The 15,935-nt window shown below is 39.9% G+C and overlaps 1 protein-coding gene across 1 annotated transcript in view; it reads right to left on the reverse strand.

Moving 5' to 3' along the window:
- The window catches only part of Ge-1 (Enhancer of mRNA-decapping protein 4 homolog Ge-1), a 63,360-nt gene that overhangs the window by 7,818 nt on the left and 39,607 nt on the right, over positions 1–15,935 (reverse strand). The window contains exons 14-18 of the mRNA XM_071590984.1: positions 14,508–14,705; positions 12,595–12,721; positions 8,917–9,306; positions 5,248–5,413; positions 3,330–3,483 (exon numbers count right to left, since the gene is read on the reverse strand). Coding sequence (XP_071447085.1) covers positions 3,330–3,483; positions 5,248–5,413; positions 8,917–9,306; positions 12,595–12,721; positions 14,508–14,705 — 1,035 coding nt within the window. The remainder of the gene's footprint in view (positions 1–3,329; positions 3,484–5,247; positions 5,414–8,916; positions 9,307–12,594; positions 12,722–14,507; positions 14,706–15,935) is intronic.

Below are 15,935 nucleotides of genomic sequence, written 5' to 3' on the forward strand. Positions count from 1 at the left end.
TGGGGAAACTTTTCAAAAGTACCATGCATAGGAGAGATCGCCCTGATAAGGCTGTGGCGATGTGCGCTGTAAATTTCTTTAATGACCCATCTGAGTCACATTTTTACCATATTTTGAAGTGTTGGCGAAAACAAATGCCTCCAGACAGCTTTTAAGTAGAAAAGAATTAGGTACTTATCATTAACAATTAAATTTATTTCAATTCCTTTTTGCTTTTACTGATTGAGTTCGCATTCCCGGTTGCTTCATTCCACGATAGACGAAAAGGTGTACATGATCAACAATCCTAAGCAATGTATGCATTATTTTCTTTGAATAAACCTTGTACATAATACGAGATGTGTTCAAAAGGTAAGTTAATGTTTCAAATTTTGCGGGCAACATACATTCAATTTTTGATTTTTTGTTTTGTTTTATTGGTTTTGTTTTGTTTTATTCCCAAATATTTGTTTTCAACAATATAGCATTTTTGATTTGTTATTGACGGGCACATATGTTAGACGTAATTTGGTGTGCTTGGTGATTTTCTGCTATAAAAAAATGGATCAAAGAATTTGCAAAATATTTTGCGTAAAAAATAGGATTAAGTGGTCCAAAACACTTGAAATGTTGACAGTGGTTTTCTGGTAAGTCTGCTCTGAGTACAATAAATGTTAATAAATAGTACAAGCTCTTCCAAGATGGCCGAGAAGATGCCACTGACGAACGTTGCCCTGGATGCCCCAGCACGTCAACAACAGATGAAAACGTTGAGGCAATGAAGAAAATTGTTTTGAATAAACCACGAATCACAATCCGAGAAGTTGCTGGAGTTGGTTTCAATATTTGTTGGTTCGTGCCACGTATATGTTGTTGGATGTTTTGGGTATGAGACGTGTGTCAGCGAAGTTCGTTCCGAAACTACTTAAATTTGAGCAGAAGAACTGTCGCATGAGAACCACTCAGGAGCATTCTGCGGAATGACGTCAATGATGATCCTGATTTGCTCAAAGGGATCATAACCAGTGACGAATCATGGGTCCATGGTTATCATGTCGAAACCAAAGCCCAACCGTCCCAATGGAAGAACCAAGATCGAAAAAGCACGCCAAGTTCAACCAAATGCCAAGCTTTTGCTCAGTGTTTTCTTCGATTACCATGACATACAAGGTGTGATCAAAAAATGACCGGACTGATTTTATTCTGCGCAAACCGTTCAACGGATTGAAACGAGAGACAGTGCGCCATCTAGCGACACATCTGACGACTAAAACGAGAGGTATTTCGTTTGTTGACGTCGAGTTGTTACGCAGCAGCAGTGGTACGTGTCTTAACCTGTTCGTCGCCGCGTGCAACGGCAGCAATGAAGGAGCTAGAGGAACAGCGTGTGTGCGTGAAATTTTGTTTCAAACTTGGCAAAAGTGCTACGGAGACATTTGGAATGATTCAGTAAGCCTTTGTTAATGAAGCTATGAGTTGTAGCCAGTGTTTTGAGTGGTAGAGTCGTTTTAAATCGGGCAGAACCTCGACAAATGAAGATTCGCACACGGCCTTCCACTTCGACAGACCCCAACCAAGTCAGATTGGTGAATGATTGGGCGTAGGCAAATCACCATTGAACTGTTAGGGATATAGCCGAGGAAGTGAACATTAGTTTTGGATCCTGCCAGACAACTTTGACAGACATTTTGGGCATGACACGCATCGCATCAAAATTCGTCTCGAGGGTGCTGACTACAGAGACAAAAACGTGTGGACATTTGTCAGGAACTCCTGTATCAATGCCGACCCAGAGTTTCTTAAAACCATCGTAACTGGAGACGAAACCTGAGTTTACAGTTATGATGCTGAGAGAAATGCCCAGTCATCTCAGTGGAAAGGTCCTCATTCTCTGCAACCAAAGAAAGCTCCCATGTCCCGGGCCAATGTGAAGGTCATGCTGGTGTGTTTCTTTGATTGGCAAGGGCTGATCCATTACGAATACGTCCCTCAAGGTCAAACCGTCAACAAAGATATCTACTTAAAGGCTACGAAGAGGCTGAGGGTCACCGTGAGCCGAAAGAGGCCAGGCATGTGGAGAATCAATGTTTCCACCATGATAACTTGCTGAGTCACACGCCACTGATCTTGACAGAGTTTTTTTGCCAGAACCGGAACTTCCGTGATCCCGCAGCCACCCTACTCTCCAGACGTGGCTCCAACAGACTTTTTTTAGCTTCAAGTTGAAATCAACCTTGAAAGGGTGCCGATTCGACTCTATTGCGGACATTAAAGCTAATTGCACGGCGGACCTGAAGAGGATCCCTAAGGTGGCTAACCAGGCAGGGTTCGAGAGCTGGAAGAAACGTTGGCAAAGGTGTGTCGTCAGCCAAGGCAAGGGCGACAAGCTCGATTAAGCTGTATCTGTTGAAATAAACAATTTATAACATCAGCCCTGTCTTTTTTTGGTCACACCTTGTAGTGCATCAGGAGTTCTTACCACAAGGTTGTACGGTCAATGAGGAGTATTACCTTGAAGTTATGTGCTGCTTGCGAGAAGCAATACGAGAAAAAGTGCGGAATTGTGGAAAAACAATTCATGGTTTTTGCATCACGGCAATGCACATGCTCACTCATTGTTGCATGTGAGGCATTTTTTGGCCAAAAACAACAACGCCACAATCATGCCTCAGCCACCATATTCACTGAATTTGGCCTCCTGCGACTTTTCCCTGTTCCCAAAAATGAAAAGACCAATGACAGGACGGACATTTGCAACGATTGAGGAGATAAAGACTGCATCGCTGGAAGAGCTCAAGGCTACACCAAAGAGTGCTTATTAGAATTGCTTCGAGGATTGGAAAAAGTGTTGGCACAAGTGTATTATACATGGGGGGGATTACTTTGAAGGAGAAAACTTGAATATTGAAGTATAAATAAATATTCTTTCATTTAAATTTATAGTCACCTTACTTTTTGAACGTACCTTGTATTTCTTTTTTGGGCATGGAAAGCATTATCGTATTTTAGGTTAATTTATTAACAAAAAGTTGTGTCACTAAACGAGTGGTTTGCTTTGCAAGAGAGATTGCAGAATGGATAGGGCTCTCCATTATGAGGTTCCACTGTATTTCATGCATTCTGATTAATAGCGCTGGTGTTTTGACAGCATATGAGGGTCAGGGTCCGAACTGGCTAAAACTCAAATTTGTACAAAACCTTATTATTCCAAAGTGACGACATCCAAGGAAGTTTTTTTTAACAGAAACTACATAATTATGGTAATTCCAGAACAATTGAGAGAGAAAGATCAATTCTCAGGCATAATATAATAGGGCATGCAGAGAGGCTCTGTCGTCACAGTGACTCACGAGGTGGACATTTTACGGATTTGCACCGGGACATCCTCTCGGATGGCATCCGCCAGCTGACGAGCCTCCGTCCGCACCGTCTCTATGGCAGCTGCCTCTTTGCTCTTCTCAGCATTCCACCGCCTGTCGAAGTGGGCTTCCAGCATCCGGCTATCTGAAATTACCATTACAAGTTATCTACAATACACATATTACACCTACATTACAAGGACTCGCCTGGTGAGCCATCTCCAGCAGAAAGTGGCTCTTTTCTTCTGCTTTGAGATTATAGACTAAAGAGCATCTCCGCTCAATCCAAACAACTCATTCATTTCCAACATTCACACCACTCACGAGACTACGGTCACTGGACTCAAAGAGATAAGAGATTCCACCATTTTTAGAATGAGCTTCATGTATCATTGAGAGCATTTCTCTAGGCTTCTATTTTTTATTTGGTTTAATTTTTTACATAATTATAAATAGAAACAACTTAAATGACTGTCTATATTTCAATTCGACCTTATCTGTGCTTGATTGTAATGTAATGTATCGAAGAATACAAAATGATAAGGGTAGAGTAGAGTTAACTTTGTGAATGGGGATTGATATTATACTCAGATGTGCCATCAGAGAGAAACGCAAGGTAATCAATCCAATATTTTGATATGCCAGGCAATATATTATTGCCCTCCTCAAGAGGTACAATGCTTTAATTTGATGGTTTTAAATGATTTGATCAGGTTTTCCTGGGAATTAATTCATGTATTTCTTATAAATATTCTGTCAACAGGAACTGCTTGTTGACTATCCATTCACTGGCATGGGTATTAAAATGCTAGAGCTGCCATGATGTCGTTAAACACTCATTGGCAATAGAAACAGGCAAAAGGTGAGGAAAGACAATTGTTGATGCATTTAAATTTAAATAATTATTTTTGTGTCTAATTAAATTAGGCAGTTTATAAAAACTGGAAATTTGGTTAGTTCATTTGAATATCTTCAATTTAATTATTCTATATTGACTGATAATCATTAAATCTTCGGAGTAAAAAGTAGAGGTGTGTCAATTTAGTAATTAGTAGCAGAGAACAATCATTAACATAACATAACATGACCTGACATGCAATAAATATCATACTAAGAAATAAAAGTTTAATGTATCACTATGAATAGTTTCCCCAAAGATAAACTCATACCAAAGACAAAAAATCCAAAGCAATTCCATCCTGAAAGTCATGGAGATTAGATCATAAATTATAATAAAAGCATTGAAAGAGCAGTCAATATTTTCAGGGATTATGGACACATTCCATTGAGATTCTATTAAAAGAGTAATTAGCATAAATGGAAATTTGATTGCATTACACCACATGACACTTGATTAGGTCAATATATATCATGATTTTATAATGTCTGAATAAACCAGTGGTGATTAAATTTTAAACCTACTTTACAGAATGCTCTGTTTGAATGTCTGCCAGTGATCATTTGAAAATTTGAATTTAAAACAATGCCGTGAATAATGAACAACATAATTTGTAAGGTCTGGGTAAGTTGGGGTTGGCTATCCAAAAAAGAAAAATACACAGAAGTGTACAAAGATCTTAATCATTTCTTATTACATTCTTGTAGAGTGGTGGCTACCATTCATTATCCTTTCTTGAAATTAAAGTTGAGATTTTTACTTCAACTGCTATGTGAGAACTTCAAACAAATTGTCCCATATTTTCGTCAAACATCACAGAATAATGACTTCAAAGTTAAACATACCGATTCTTCACACAAGCATTTAGATCTCAGATAACAAGCAATCCGTAACTGAATCCTGAATTTACTTGCTAGGATAGACAACATGAAATGGTCACTTTTCAATTTGCATCATTAATTCCAGTCAAAGCTAAGGCTATAAACTCCATTCCATATTCATTACACTCACATTCTTTCGTTCCATTGGAAAATGCATCATTGATTTGTTGGAACATGTGAGAACAAGATTTCTCAAACGAAGGGAGCACTGCAGCTGATAATGCATTCCTGAAGGTTTCCAGCATGGCGGGTCGCAGTGCTACAAGGAGGTTGCCGGCAATGCTGTCTACCAACACCTGCAACATAAAATTGCATGAAAAACCACATTACATTACAGATGAAGAATATCACCTCGTACAATAGAACTTCTACTGGACAAGTGGTAACAGAATGGTTACAACAAGTGGTGACTCAACTGGTTCCACAAAACCCAGCAGTTGCACACAGTACCAGTTGGCAATAGAGCTGAAACACTATTATTTAATGATAGACAAATGACAAGTTTAAGTGAAACCTCTGCCCTGATTTGGAATCTCTGAAATGGAACATTTATTAAAATTACTTTGAGTAAATAGAGGTCACAAACATAAGTCATGATGTTACCGGGCTCACACTCATCCTCATCACTCAATTCATTTGAAGTTTGGATTGATTGGGTTGGTGGGGAGGGGGGGGGTGGCCATTTGCACCCCCACCCCACACGACATAGGCAGGGTTTTTTGACGGTAGTAGTACGAGTATTTAGGGGAGGCGACCGACTGCCGAGGCCATTTGTGCCATAGGGGATGGGCAGGAAAGGATGAAGGGTGGAGAGAAACCTGGTGTCAGTATTAGCCTACTCTTCATGAAAGGCGCCAAGGGGTCCGCAGTTTAACGTCCCATCCGACGGACGGCATACTCACTCAAAGTGCCCTCCATGAAGCACCTCAAGTAGGGATCAAGATACCTCTGAAAAATATTCAACACCACCGGGATTTGAACCCGGGCCCTCTGGGTGGGAAGCCAGTACGATAGCCACCGCACCAATCCTGATTCCCCTTTTTTGACAGTCTCATAATCCCTACTTTTTCAAAAAACCGCACTTGAGCATGTCTTTCAAAAATTTGCCATTTGGCATTCTGTTTTTCAAGCCTCATTCTGATTCCAAATAATGAGCTCCATGTGAAGATTCAATCCCACTAGATTTCTGAACGTCAAACTCTGTCTCATCTCCTGTGCATCTATTTCTGCCACGTCCAGATCATTATTTTATTGATAGGCAAGGTCTGAAAAATGACAACCACGCTAACAATGCTCCTTGAATCACCCCTCCTTGAGAATTGAATGGGTCTCGTCTGCACTTCAAGTTTAGTCATCGGTGAAGCCAGTAAATGCACAACTAAATCCCACTTCGTTGTTGTGCCAGTGATGGATGGCGTGCTCATGCAATAATGCATTCCAGTCAATCCGCCACGCATAATTGCATTTGCCTTTCTTCCCATACGTACAGAGCAATTGGTGACACAATAATGCATTCACATTGCCTTACCAACTAATAAAAGAGTTTAAACATTTGAATCACTTACTAGCAATTACAATGTATCGCATAACATTTAAATAATTAAAATATAACAAAACTTAACAAAATAATCTACAGTTTAAATGACCACAGGTGGTGATTTTAGGAATGAGGGAATTCAGGCACTCCGAGAGTTAACGGATGCATTTGCACTAAATTTGAGCACCTGGGAGAAATGCATATTTGGCGTCTCTCCGACACTTTTTAAAGGAGACTATGTCTCTTCAGGAAACTCTCTGTCATAGTGGTGTGGTGGAAAAATTGGCAGTAGACTTACCTATCGCTTATTTTCTAGCTTCAATTGCAATTATGTTCGTTGACACCATAACCCCACATTTCTGGTGATCTATTTATCAGTTCTTAACATTTTCCTTGAGCTTTGGCCATTTAGGAGCACATGAACGTAAATTTCTAGCCCATATCTAATCATTTACTAAATCCACCTTCTGCTTACTCTATCTTCTCCTCGCCTATCATTTCATCTCCTTGGTCATGTGTGGGCCAAAGTGCTTTTCAGCCACCTTTCTTCTGTACTCTGAAGCATAATTCATTACTTCAGGTTCAAATTAAATACTATATGATGATCTTTTCTCTAAAGATCGTTTGAAGTTACACGTTTAACCATGATAACTTTTTATGCAATGCAAATTTTCTGTTATTATTTTATATTATAGAAATTTTTACTATAAGCAACCATTTTTTATGTCTTTAAGCCACACTTATACAACTTTAAGTTGAGCGCCTGTAGACTCAGGGATAGTTCATCAGGATAGATACAATGAATGAATGTATTAGCAGAGGGGAGCTGTATTCCTGTTATTCCAACGCATACAAGTTTCACAGCAGCACCACATGTGAGATGAAACTAAACATGCTACATTTCATCAATGAAACATTAAAACTCTATTGCTTAATATTGGCTCAAAACAGTGATACTATCACAATTTGTACTAAAGGCAACCATCTTCTATGGCTGCTGAGGGGGAAAATACTTAATAGCAAGTATTTTCCCAGGGTTTACATCAGGTCAAAGTTATACCTGCATACTCTTGGCTCATAAGACACAGGTACTCACTTTAGTACATATTTTGGAGTAAAATATTGTATCTCATGGCTTGGTAAAATGTGTGAAATTGTGCATAAAAATTGCAAAAAACTTGAAGCAGGTCCTCATTGAGTAAGGCAGGGTTTCCAATTAACAGCACTAATATTTACCTTTCATATTAAGAAGGCAATTGATGGGATAAAGAAAAAGGTATGAAATAATATAGGAATTCAAGTAAAAAGGGTAATTATGCTGAGATGTGATTAAGGCAGAGAAGGAAGAAACACTTACACAGCAAGTAGGAAGTATGGAGCAGGGGATGAGGTATTCAAGCGGCAGGATCAGCATTCAGTGATGGAGGGGAGCCAGAGGGACAATCAGGATAAAATGAAGGCTTTTTATCAGAAGAAGCAACTACCAGAGGCAAATAGACATAAGGAAGTCATTCAATCATACTCATACATGGAGCCTACTTTTATTTAGTTGTTAGGCATGGACAATCTAAGAAGAGCAAAGGAAAGAAGACTGGAGGCAATGGAAACATGAGGCACGAGAAGAAACATGAAAATAGAGTCGAAAGAGAGAGTAGCAACTGACGGAGTGGATGTGATCAGAGGGGAGACACTTACCAGAAGAAGAGGGAAACTGATTGGAGATGTCGCTGAAATTGAAGTAAATGTGGGAGGGGAAGGATAAGAGAAGATGGGCGATGAGGAGGGGCTAGTGGAAAATATTGGTGCATGGTGGGAATGAAGTGGGATTGGGAGGGGAGAGGACTACGGTTTGGAGAGTAGCTGCATACCTATCTTCCAATGGACACTCGGTGATAAGATGACTCTCACCAGAAAACCGCACACCGTCAGAAAATGCATCTCCTTAATACTGTCGCAAGTGAACTGAGCATTCTTCATGCCATGACACGACAACGTAGCAATGCACTGTCAATGAGCCCCTCAACTGTCAAATACAACGACTTCAGTCACAGATAGTCCACAGCTGGAAATCCCTCCAATGCCTCCCAGCAACATTGGCAGCCCTCATGTGCATTGGCAGATTTTAGTTTTGTTTTTATAAGTAGCCAAAATTTCTACAGGGATATGAAATTCACTTAACGAGTGTTTGTCTCACGATCCAGGATAAAGATCAAACTATCAATGAGCAAAGCAAACAATGACAATGAGCAGGCAAGAACCAACCTTGGAGTTCCGCTGGAGGGCAAGGGCAACGCCTTCCCTGGCAGCCGTCTCCGCCTGCACCACAGCCTCCGACATGAGCTTTGTCCTGAGCGGCTCGAGGCCATTGGAAATGGCAGAGTGCACCACCGAGTCCCAGCAGATGCTCGACGGGCCCTCCAGGCAGAACTTGTCGTGGTCCCTCCTCAGCTCGCGGCAGTGCTCCTCGAGGGTGCCTTCCACCACGGGTCCCACCCGCTCCATAGCGCTGCTCACCGATTGGTCAAGGCTCCTCTCAAGGTGTGGCCTCAGCGACGCTTCCAGCATTGAGCCCAGTGCCGATGCCCCCTCCACATCCCATCGCGACTCACTCCGCATGGCAGACAACTCTGCACTCATCTCCGACCTCAGCCTCTACAATGGTGAGCAACGTGTTAGACCAACCGGAAGGGGACCACAAGACCGATCCACACACCCATTCACAGAGGAAATCATCAATGGTCTACCGAAGGAAGGTAGGTCGCTCGAGGACACCAGACTTAGCACGCCATTATATTTATCAGCCTCCCCTAACAAGACAACCTGACATTCCACACTATATTAATCTGCTCTTCATATCCGCTCACTTCTCAACCTGCCTCCATTCCATCCTGCCCCTTCCTCACTGTACCATACTATTCGCATTTAAAATTTAGAGGGGTTGGGAAGAAGAGAGAGTAGCACAGATGATCCGCAAAATGGATAATCAAGAGATTAGTGTATTTCTGTAGATGGGGGAAAAGGTGAGAAAATAAAAGCTCCTTAATGAATTGATCAGGGGGGACGTTTTCGGCATGTCCTCCTCACGGGAAATGGAGCGGCTCCTGTGAGAAATAAGCAAAGCACTTGGGATAGGGGAAAGGAGAAAACATTTGACATTGACAAGGAAGGAGTTACAAAGGGAGCTGATGTGAGGCGGGATGGTCTGTGATATTCCTCATTCATGGAAAATAAAACTCTTCAACAGCCCTTGCCATCCAGTGACGAATGCCAGCCTAGGAGGGTAGGTCGCACGAGGGTAGCACCATCTCCAGCCATCTCAGAGGCCATGGGTCTGATTCCCTGCCAATTATTGTCGCAGTAGTCGTCTTTTATGTTTACCGTTAAAATAGAAAAACTTAAATTCACATCCCTTAAAGATGACCCAGGCAAAGGACGGCCAAAAACTGCAAACCCCACCGGAAACCATCAAAAAGGTGCATGTTATCGAGTTGGACGATAGGAGAGTGAAGGTGAGTGAGATAGCTCAGGCCGTGGGGGGAAAGTGGAAAAAAGGGTGCGAAACATCTTGCAAAAATAATTAGGGATGGGAAACCTCTGCGCAAGGTGGGAGCCACATTTGCTGAATGCTGGTCCGAAGCAAATGCGCAAACGATTTTCGGAGCAATGTTTGGACCGATTCAAGAGGAAACCGACCGATTTTGTGCAGTGATTTGCCACCATGGATGAGGCATGGGTCCACCGCTACACACCAGAAACAAAACGGCATTTGAAGCAGTGGGTGGAAGCGTTCAGCACCAAAGAAAGCAAAGTTGATTGCATCTGCCGGAAAGGTCATGGCCAGTCTGTTTTGGGATGCCAAAGGGATCCTGTCAATTGATTATTTTGAAAAGGTCAGAACAATTAGGGGCTAATATTACTCCAACCTTCTTGTCCAGTTGGATGCCAAAATTCACGAGAAGAGGCCTGGCTTGGGGACGAAAAAATCATCTTTCACCAGGACAAAGCACCTGCTCACAAAGATGCATTGGCGATGGGAAAACTATGGGATTCGGGGTACCATTTGCTCAGCCATCCCCCCTATTCTCCTGATTTAGCACCCTGCGCTTCGCATCCAACGAAGAGGTTGAGAGGGCCATAGATGGATATTTTCACAGCCTTCCAGACTCTCCCTTCTGGGAAGGAATATTGATGTTTGAGGAATGCTGGACAAAGTGTGCTGAAGTCAAGAGATATTATGTAGAAAAATAAAATACCGTATTTTCCCATTGATAGCGCGCGCATTATAGATACAAAAATGTTCAGATGATCAAAGAAATGATGATGCGCGTTATGTAATGAAAATTGAAAAAATCCAAACATAAAAATACCTAAGCACACAATAATTTAAAGAAGAGTCTGGCAAAAATAAATCAGTCTGGAGGCATGCCTTTCTAATTGCATTCTATTATATACAGATCTGCCACTGTTCCAGTTATTTCATCTCATAAATCCATGAGAAAAAGAAGAAACATATAATTTCTATACTTCATTTATTCTAATACGTAATACTTATTTATTCTAATGCATAGTCCTTCAAGTATACGTACAGTACATAATATTATATACACGTACCTATGTACTTGTACGCATATATGTACGTACGTACATAATATATGATAGGTAAATCACTCGAATACAAGAAATTTGTCAACTGAATCACACTTAAATCAATGAAGTGCATTTATTATCTCTTATCACTGAGTTCACTCTTTGAAGTTAACTCTTCCTCATCTTCTGGCACTTGCATTGAAGTATTGCCTAAAGCTTTTTCAAATTCATTTTTTTACACAAGTCACTCTGACACCCTGCCAACTTTCCAGGATCCACTGGCTTATTTCTTCATAAGACACTCTTTTAATCCTTCCCGATGCTGTGTAGTCTTTCCTACAAGACATCATCCACTTTTCCAAGCTAGCATGAAACTTTGATTTAAAAGATTTATTAATGGATAATTCCTGGCAGCCTCCTGATTTCCTTTTTCTTTCAAGAAATTGATGACTTCTAGCTTAAATATCGCTGTATACCATTTTCTTCCTTTTGGATAATTTTCTTGTGAAAATTCTAAATCACAAAAGCTTAACTCAATTCAGGTTTGAAACAATCACCATGTAGGTGGCACTTTAAAAGAACTAGGAGGGTGTCTAGAACATCTGTGCTCCGAAACTAACAACGCAAACAAAACAAGAAAATTCTATTTCATTCATTCTCTTATTTTTTCATATTTGATTTGCTGAAAGTTACTTCATATAGCAAACGTAAGGGCACAAACCTATGTCTCGTTTCGACTTGCGAATCGGCAAAAAAGCAATAAGGAGGCGTATTGTGTTGGCTTAGAAATATTGTTCATTGTTTGATCCTTACGTTGTTTGGAATAAATTTCAATCGCCTGGCTGTAATCTTTTGCAGGTAGATATTGCCACAGGCAATTGTGATTTCATGCATTCATTGGTTGTTACCATGGATTAGTGTATGGATATAGAAGTATTTTTACACACAATATACATAATTTTTACGTGCAAAAACACATACAGATGTGCCACATCTACAAATGTTCAAGATAACTATGAAGCTCTGGGCACGCGGTATCTATACAAATTCATGATAACTACCAAGTTCTGTGTGCGCATTATACATAAGGCACGTGTTATCGATGGGAAAATAGGGTAATTGTTTAATGGAAAATCCAAGACTTCCATTGTCAGGCCAAGAACTTTTCACTTTATCCTCATATTATGGGTAAGTTTAAATCAAATTTGAAGAGGATAAAGCTTTATCATTTCTGGAGATGATGGGGGCACAAAAATCCACAATCCCTGCCAGCCAGAGGAGGTTACAGACGGGCCAGGTCTGAATCAAGAGCCCACCCGCCAAAGAGGAGACCGTGTCCAATGGAATGCTCACCTGCAAACTCTCCCCTTGGGCCCTCACTGCCCGTGCCAGGGAGCCCACCTCAAGGGCAAGGGATGTGAGACCGGCACCAATCCTTCCCTCCATGCCCACAACAGCTCCATTGTCATCCTGACGGACACTGAAATATGTCAAGACATAGCAAGGATTTTGGTTCAATGCCAAGCATTGTGTTTCCATTTCCATTTTGGTTTCCTGTGCAGATGCAAATAAAAGTTTTGTTTCACTGTGTCAGTATAATTTGTTATTGAAACAGTTTCCCATAATTATTGATTTCTTTAAGTGAACATAAAGTAAAACATTTTGTTTTGTAATGTATGTAAAAAACAAACATTTTTAGTAACCTTCTATAAATTTGTATGATTTATAGAGATTTATCAATAGAGGAATAATATAATTTTAATTTTCACGTAAATGATATTCAAAATAATGACTTAAATTGATATTACACCAGTCAACAAATTCCATAAATCCCTGATTTCACAAATAATTTACTTTGCAGATATAATACAAAAAGTATAAAAAATGTTGCCCAGAGTTTATATAGGCTATTATTTGAAATTTCAACTGATTAATTGATTTAAATGGAAAGAGAACCTACATAGTAATATTTCTCACTTTCCTAATTCCACTCCAGATCTAATCATTTTTATATTGCTAATTCCAAAGTGTACCAGAACATTTCATTTGACTCACTGTGAGATTAATAACATACACATTCCCTCTCCTACCTTGAACACTCAATCACACGCCCACTAATACACAAGTAAATCATAATAACAGTCAAAACATGCTCACAGGACCTCTAATAGTGTTTTCCCTTGAATAACAAGAAGTCTATTTTTTGTTCAAGCTAATTACACTTGGATGCACATTACAGCAAAAACAAACATTAAAAATCATCAGAGATCATATATAAAACTGAATTTAGAAGTGCAGAGCATACAAGAGTCCTGCTAAAAGTAATAGACTTGAGCAATGACATTGGGTGAGTGCAGTTACGCAAACATTCAAGACAAAGCACGTTCAAACCACATTCATAGATTACATGTTGCACTATCAGTCTCAGCACAAACAAAGGAGAAAAAATAAATGCAATGAATGATATCAGAAATAAATGGAAAGTACTCAATGACAAGCTAAGCAATTATTATCCTCAATTAGGACTCAAAATGCACTTGATGCTGGTAAATAAGTAATTACCTATTAATGAACAATAAATTAAATGAATTTTACAATAAATATTAGTCCTTAGTCAGTTCTATAAAAACCTGAAAAAAGCTAATGTAATCAATGCCACAAATTCTTTATTTTAACAAAAATATTTTCTCTTCTCTGTGAGAAAACTTGACTGAAAATGAGTCAGCCTTGGCCAGTGTCAAAAGAAGTTACGTGAAATGAATTGAAAATTCAAAATTCTTAATGGCAATGGTCCGGTAACAGCAATTTACATCAAATATAAATTCATGATCACTCATTTTCCTATTTTGTCACAAAGTGTTTATTCCTGAAAATACCTTCAATTGAGTTAAGCCTAAAAAACTCACCTACAAACTTTTATGGTCAACACACTTTATCTCGAGGTACAGATAAAACTATCATAATTTTACTGACCAAGTTCAAGATGGCAACACAATTGACTGCTATTAATTAATTTATATGGCCCCATGGATTTTGAAGCAATGAATGTAATTAAATATATGGCTCCTTGAACTTTGAAGTAATGAGACATTTTTGGACACCACTTTTGGGTATGAGAATCCCACCTTGCACTCAGCAAAATTTCCCAAGAGAGGTGTCGTTGAGTGAGGGTGGTGTTTCACTCAGGAGAACAATGTGCTGTCATAGCAACCAGAAAAAGAGTAATGCCCCAGGGTAAGGGAGTCAAAGAGGAAATGAGTGCCAACCTTGCCTCCCCACCAATCTTCTCCGCCGTCATCACGTGGTCACCACTTGCCTTCCCCATAGGCAGGCCCTCCAACATGGGAACCGGCACACTGGGACTTTCTGCAATGCTACCACTAGCCACTGCCCCTGTCACTTGACCACTCCTCATGTCTCTCTCCGACTGACTGACCAACACTACTGCCTCCATTTTCTCCCTCCTGAGAAATGAAAACAAGGGTTCCCATTCAGTTAGCACCCGTGAAGCATAAGTCCGCTGAGAACACCAATCACCTGCAAGGAAATTGAATGCCAACGGAGAAGCGAGTGTTTTCAATGAATGGGCTCCAGAGTACAGCATCTCTCCGGCATTATTTGTGTAATTCTTGTATTCTCAGAACAATTTCTAAGACCACGTTTGTACCTTAATTTAAAAAAAATTTAAATTATTATTTCCAGGGAAATCAATAATAATATTAGAATAGACCAAGAATTAAAGTTTATCGATGTGCCTGATTTTAACACAAATGTTTGTTTCAGAATTTACAGCTACTCTTATTCTATGTCCCACAGAATCCACCGCCATTGGTAAAACAACTTCAAGTAGGACACTCTCTCGTGCTTAACGTTGGAGCATTTGTCCACATTGCCAGGAATGGTAAAATAAATCCTGCAGTCCCACAATTCACAAGTTATTAGCACAAGACCATGACCACACCGCACCATCAGGTGAGACAATGCACTGTGGAAACAGCATAACCATGGTTGTGTGGTGATAAAATGTGCATTGTAGAACTGCAGGGCTTTTTCTTACCATTTCTTGCAGAACACCAAGACTGCAGACAATTTTGCTACTTCAGGCTTAGAAAATGAATAATTGAAGGGGGAGGCACGCCACAAAAAATACCTGCGGTAAACCGACAACAAATGTCGTGCAGTGGCAGAGCACAGTTTAACTAATAGATTAATTACAATGCAGCAATTACAGAGTGTAAAAATCATTCGCCTTGACCCAGAATTAAACAGATTAATGGTCTAGAGGAGTCTGGTGTCCAAACTGCCCAAGGGGGTTTATTTTGAAAACTCGCATTCATTAGTGATAATTTGCTAGCCTAAATGTTAAGCGATCGTTTATATATCTGAGAATTAATTTTAGGATTGAGTCCTGTCATCGATCAGTGCAAGATCGTTGTACTTTGTAAAAACTTGTAAAATTATTTGGTAATAGCAAGGCCTAAGGATGACACCTACAGTGGCTTTTGGTAAATTGTAGGTTCATTTGAGATATGACCGCAGATTGACACAACATCTCCAGTCCTGTCATAATCATAAGGAATTTTTAAACAATTATTTACAAGTTGAAGAAGATAGTGATTCAAATGTTCCAATTCTTTGCACTTAAGGATTATGCACTTCAATCATTCCAAGATAAGCTAGAAAATCCTGATTAA

The sequence above is a fragment of the Hetaerina americana genome, unplaced genomic scaffold (genome assembly GCF_022747635.1).
Source record: "Hetaerina americana unplaced genomic scaffold, ioHetAmer1.1.p SCAF_40, whole genome shotgun sequence".
Classification (NCBI taxonomy): Eukaryota; Metazoa; Arthropoda; class Insecta; order Odonata; family Calopterygidae; genus Hetaerina; species Hetaerina americana.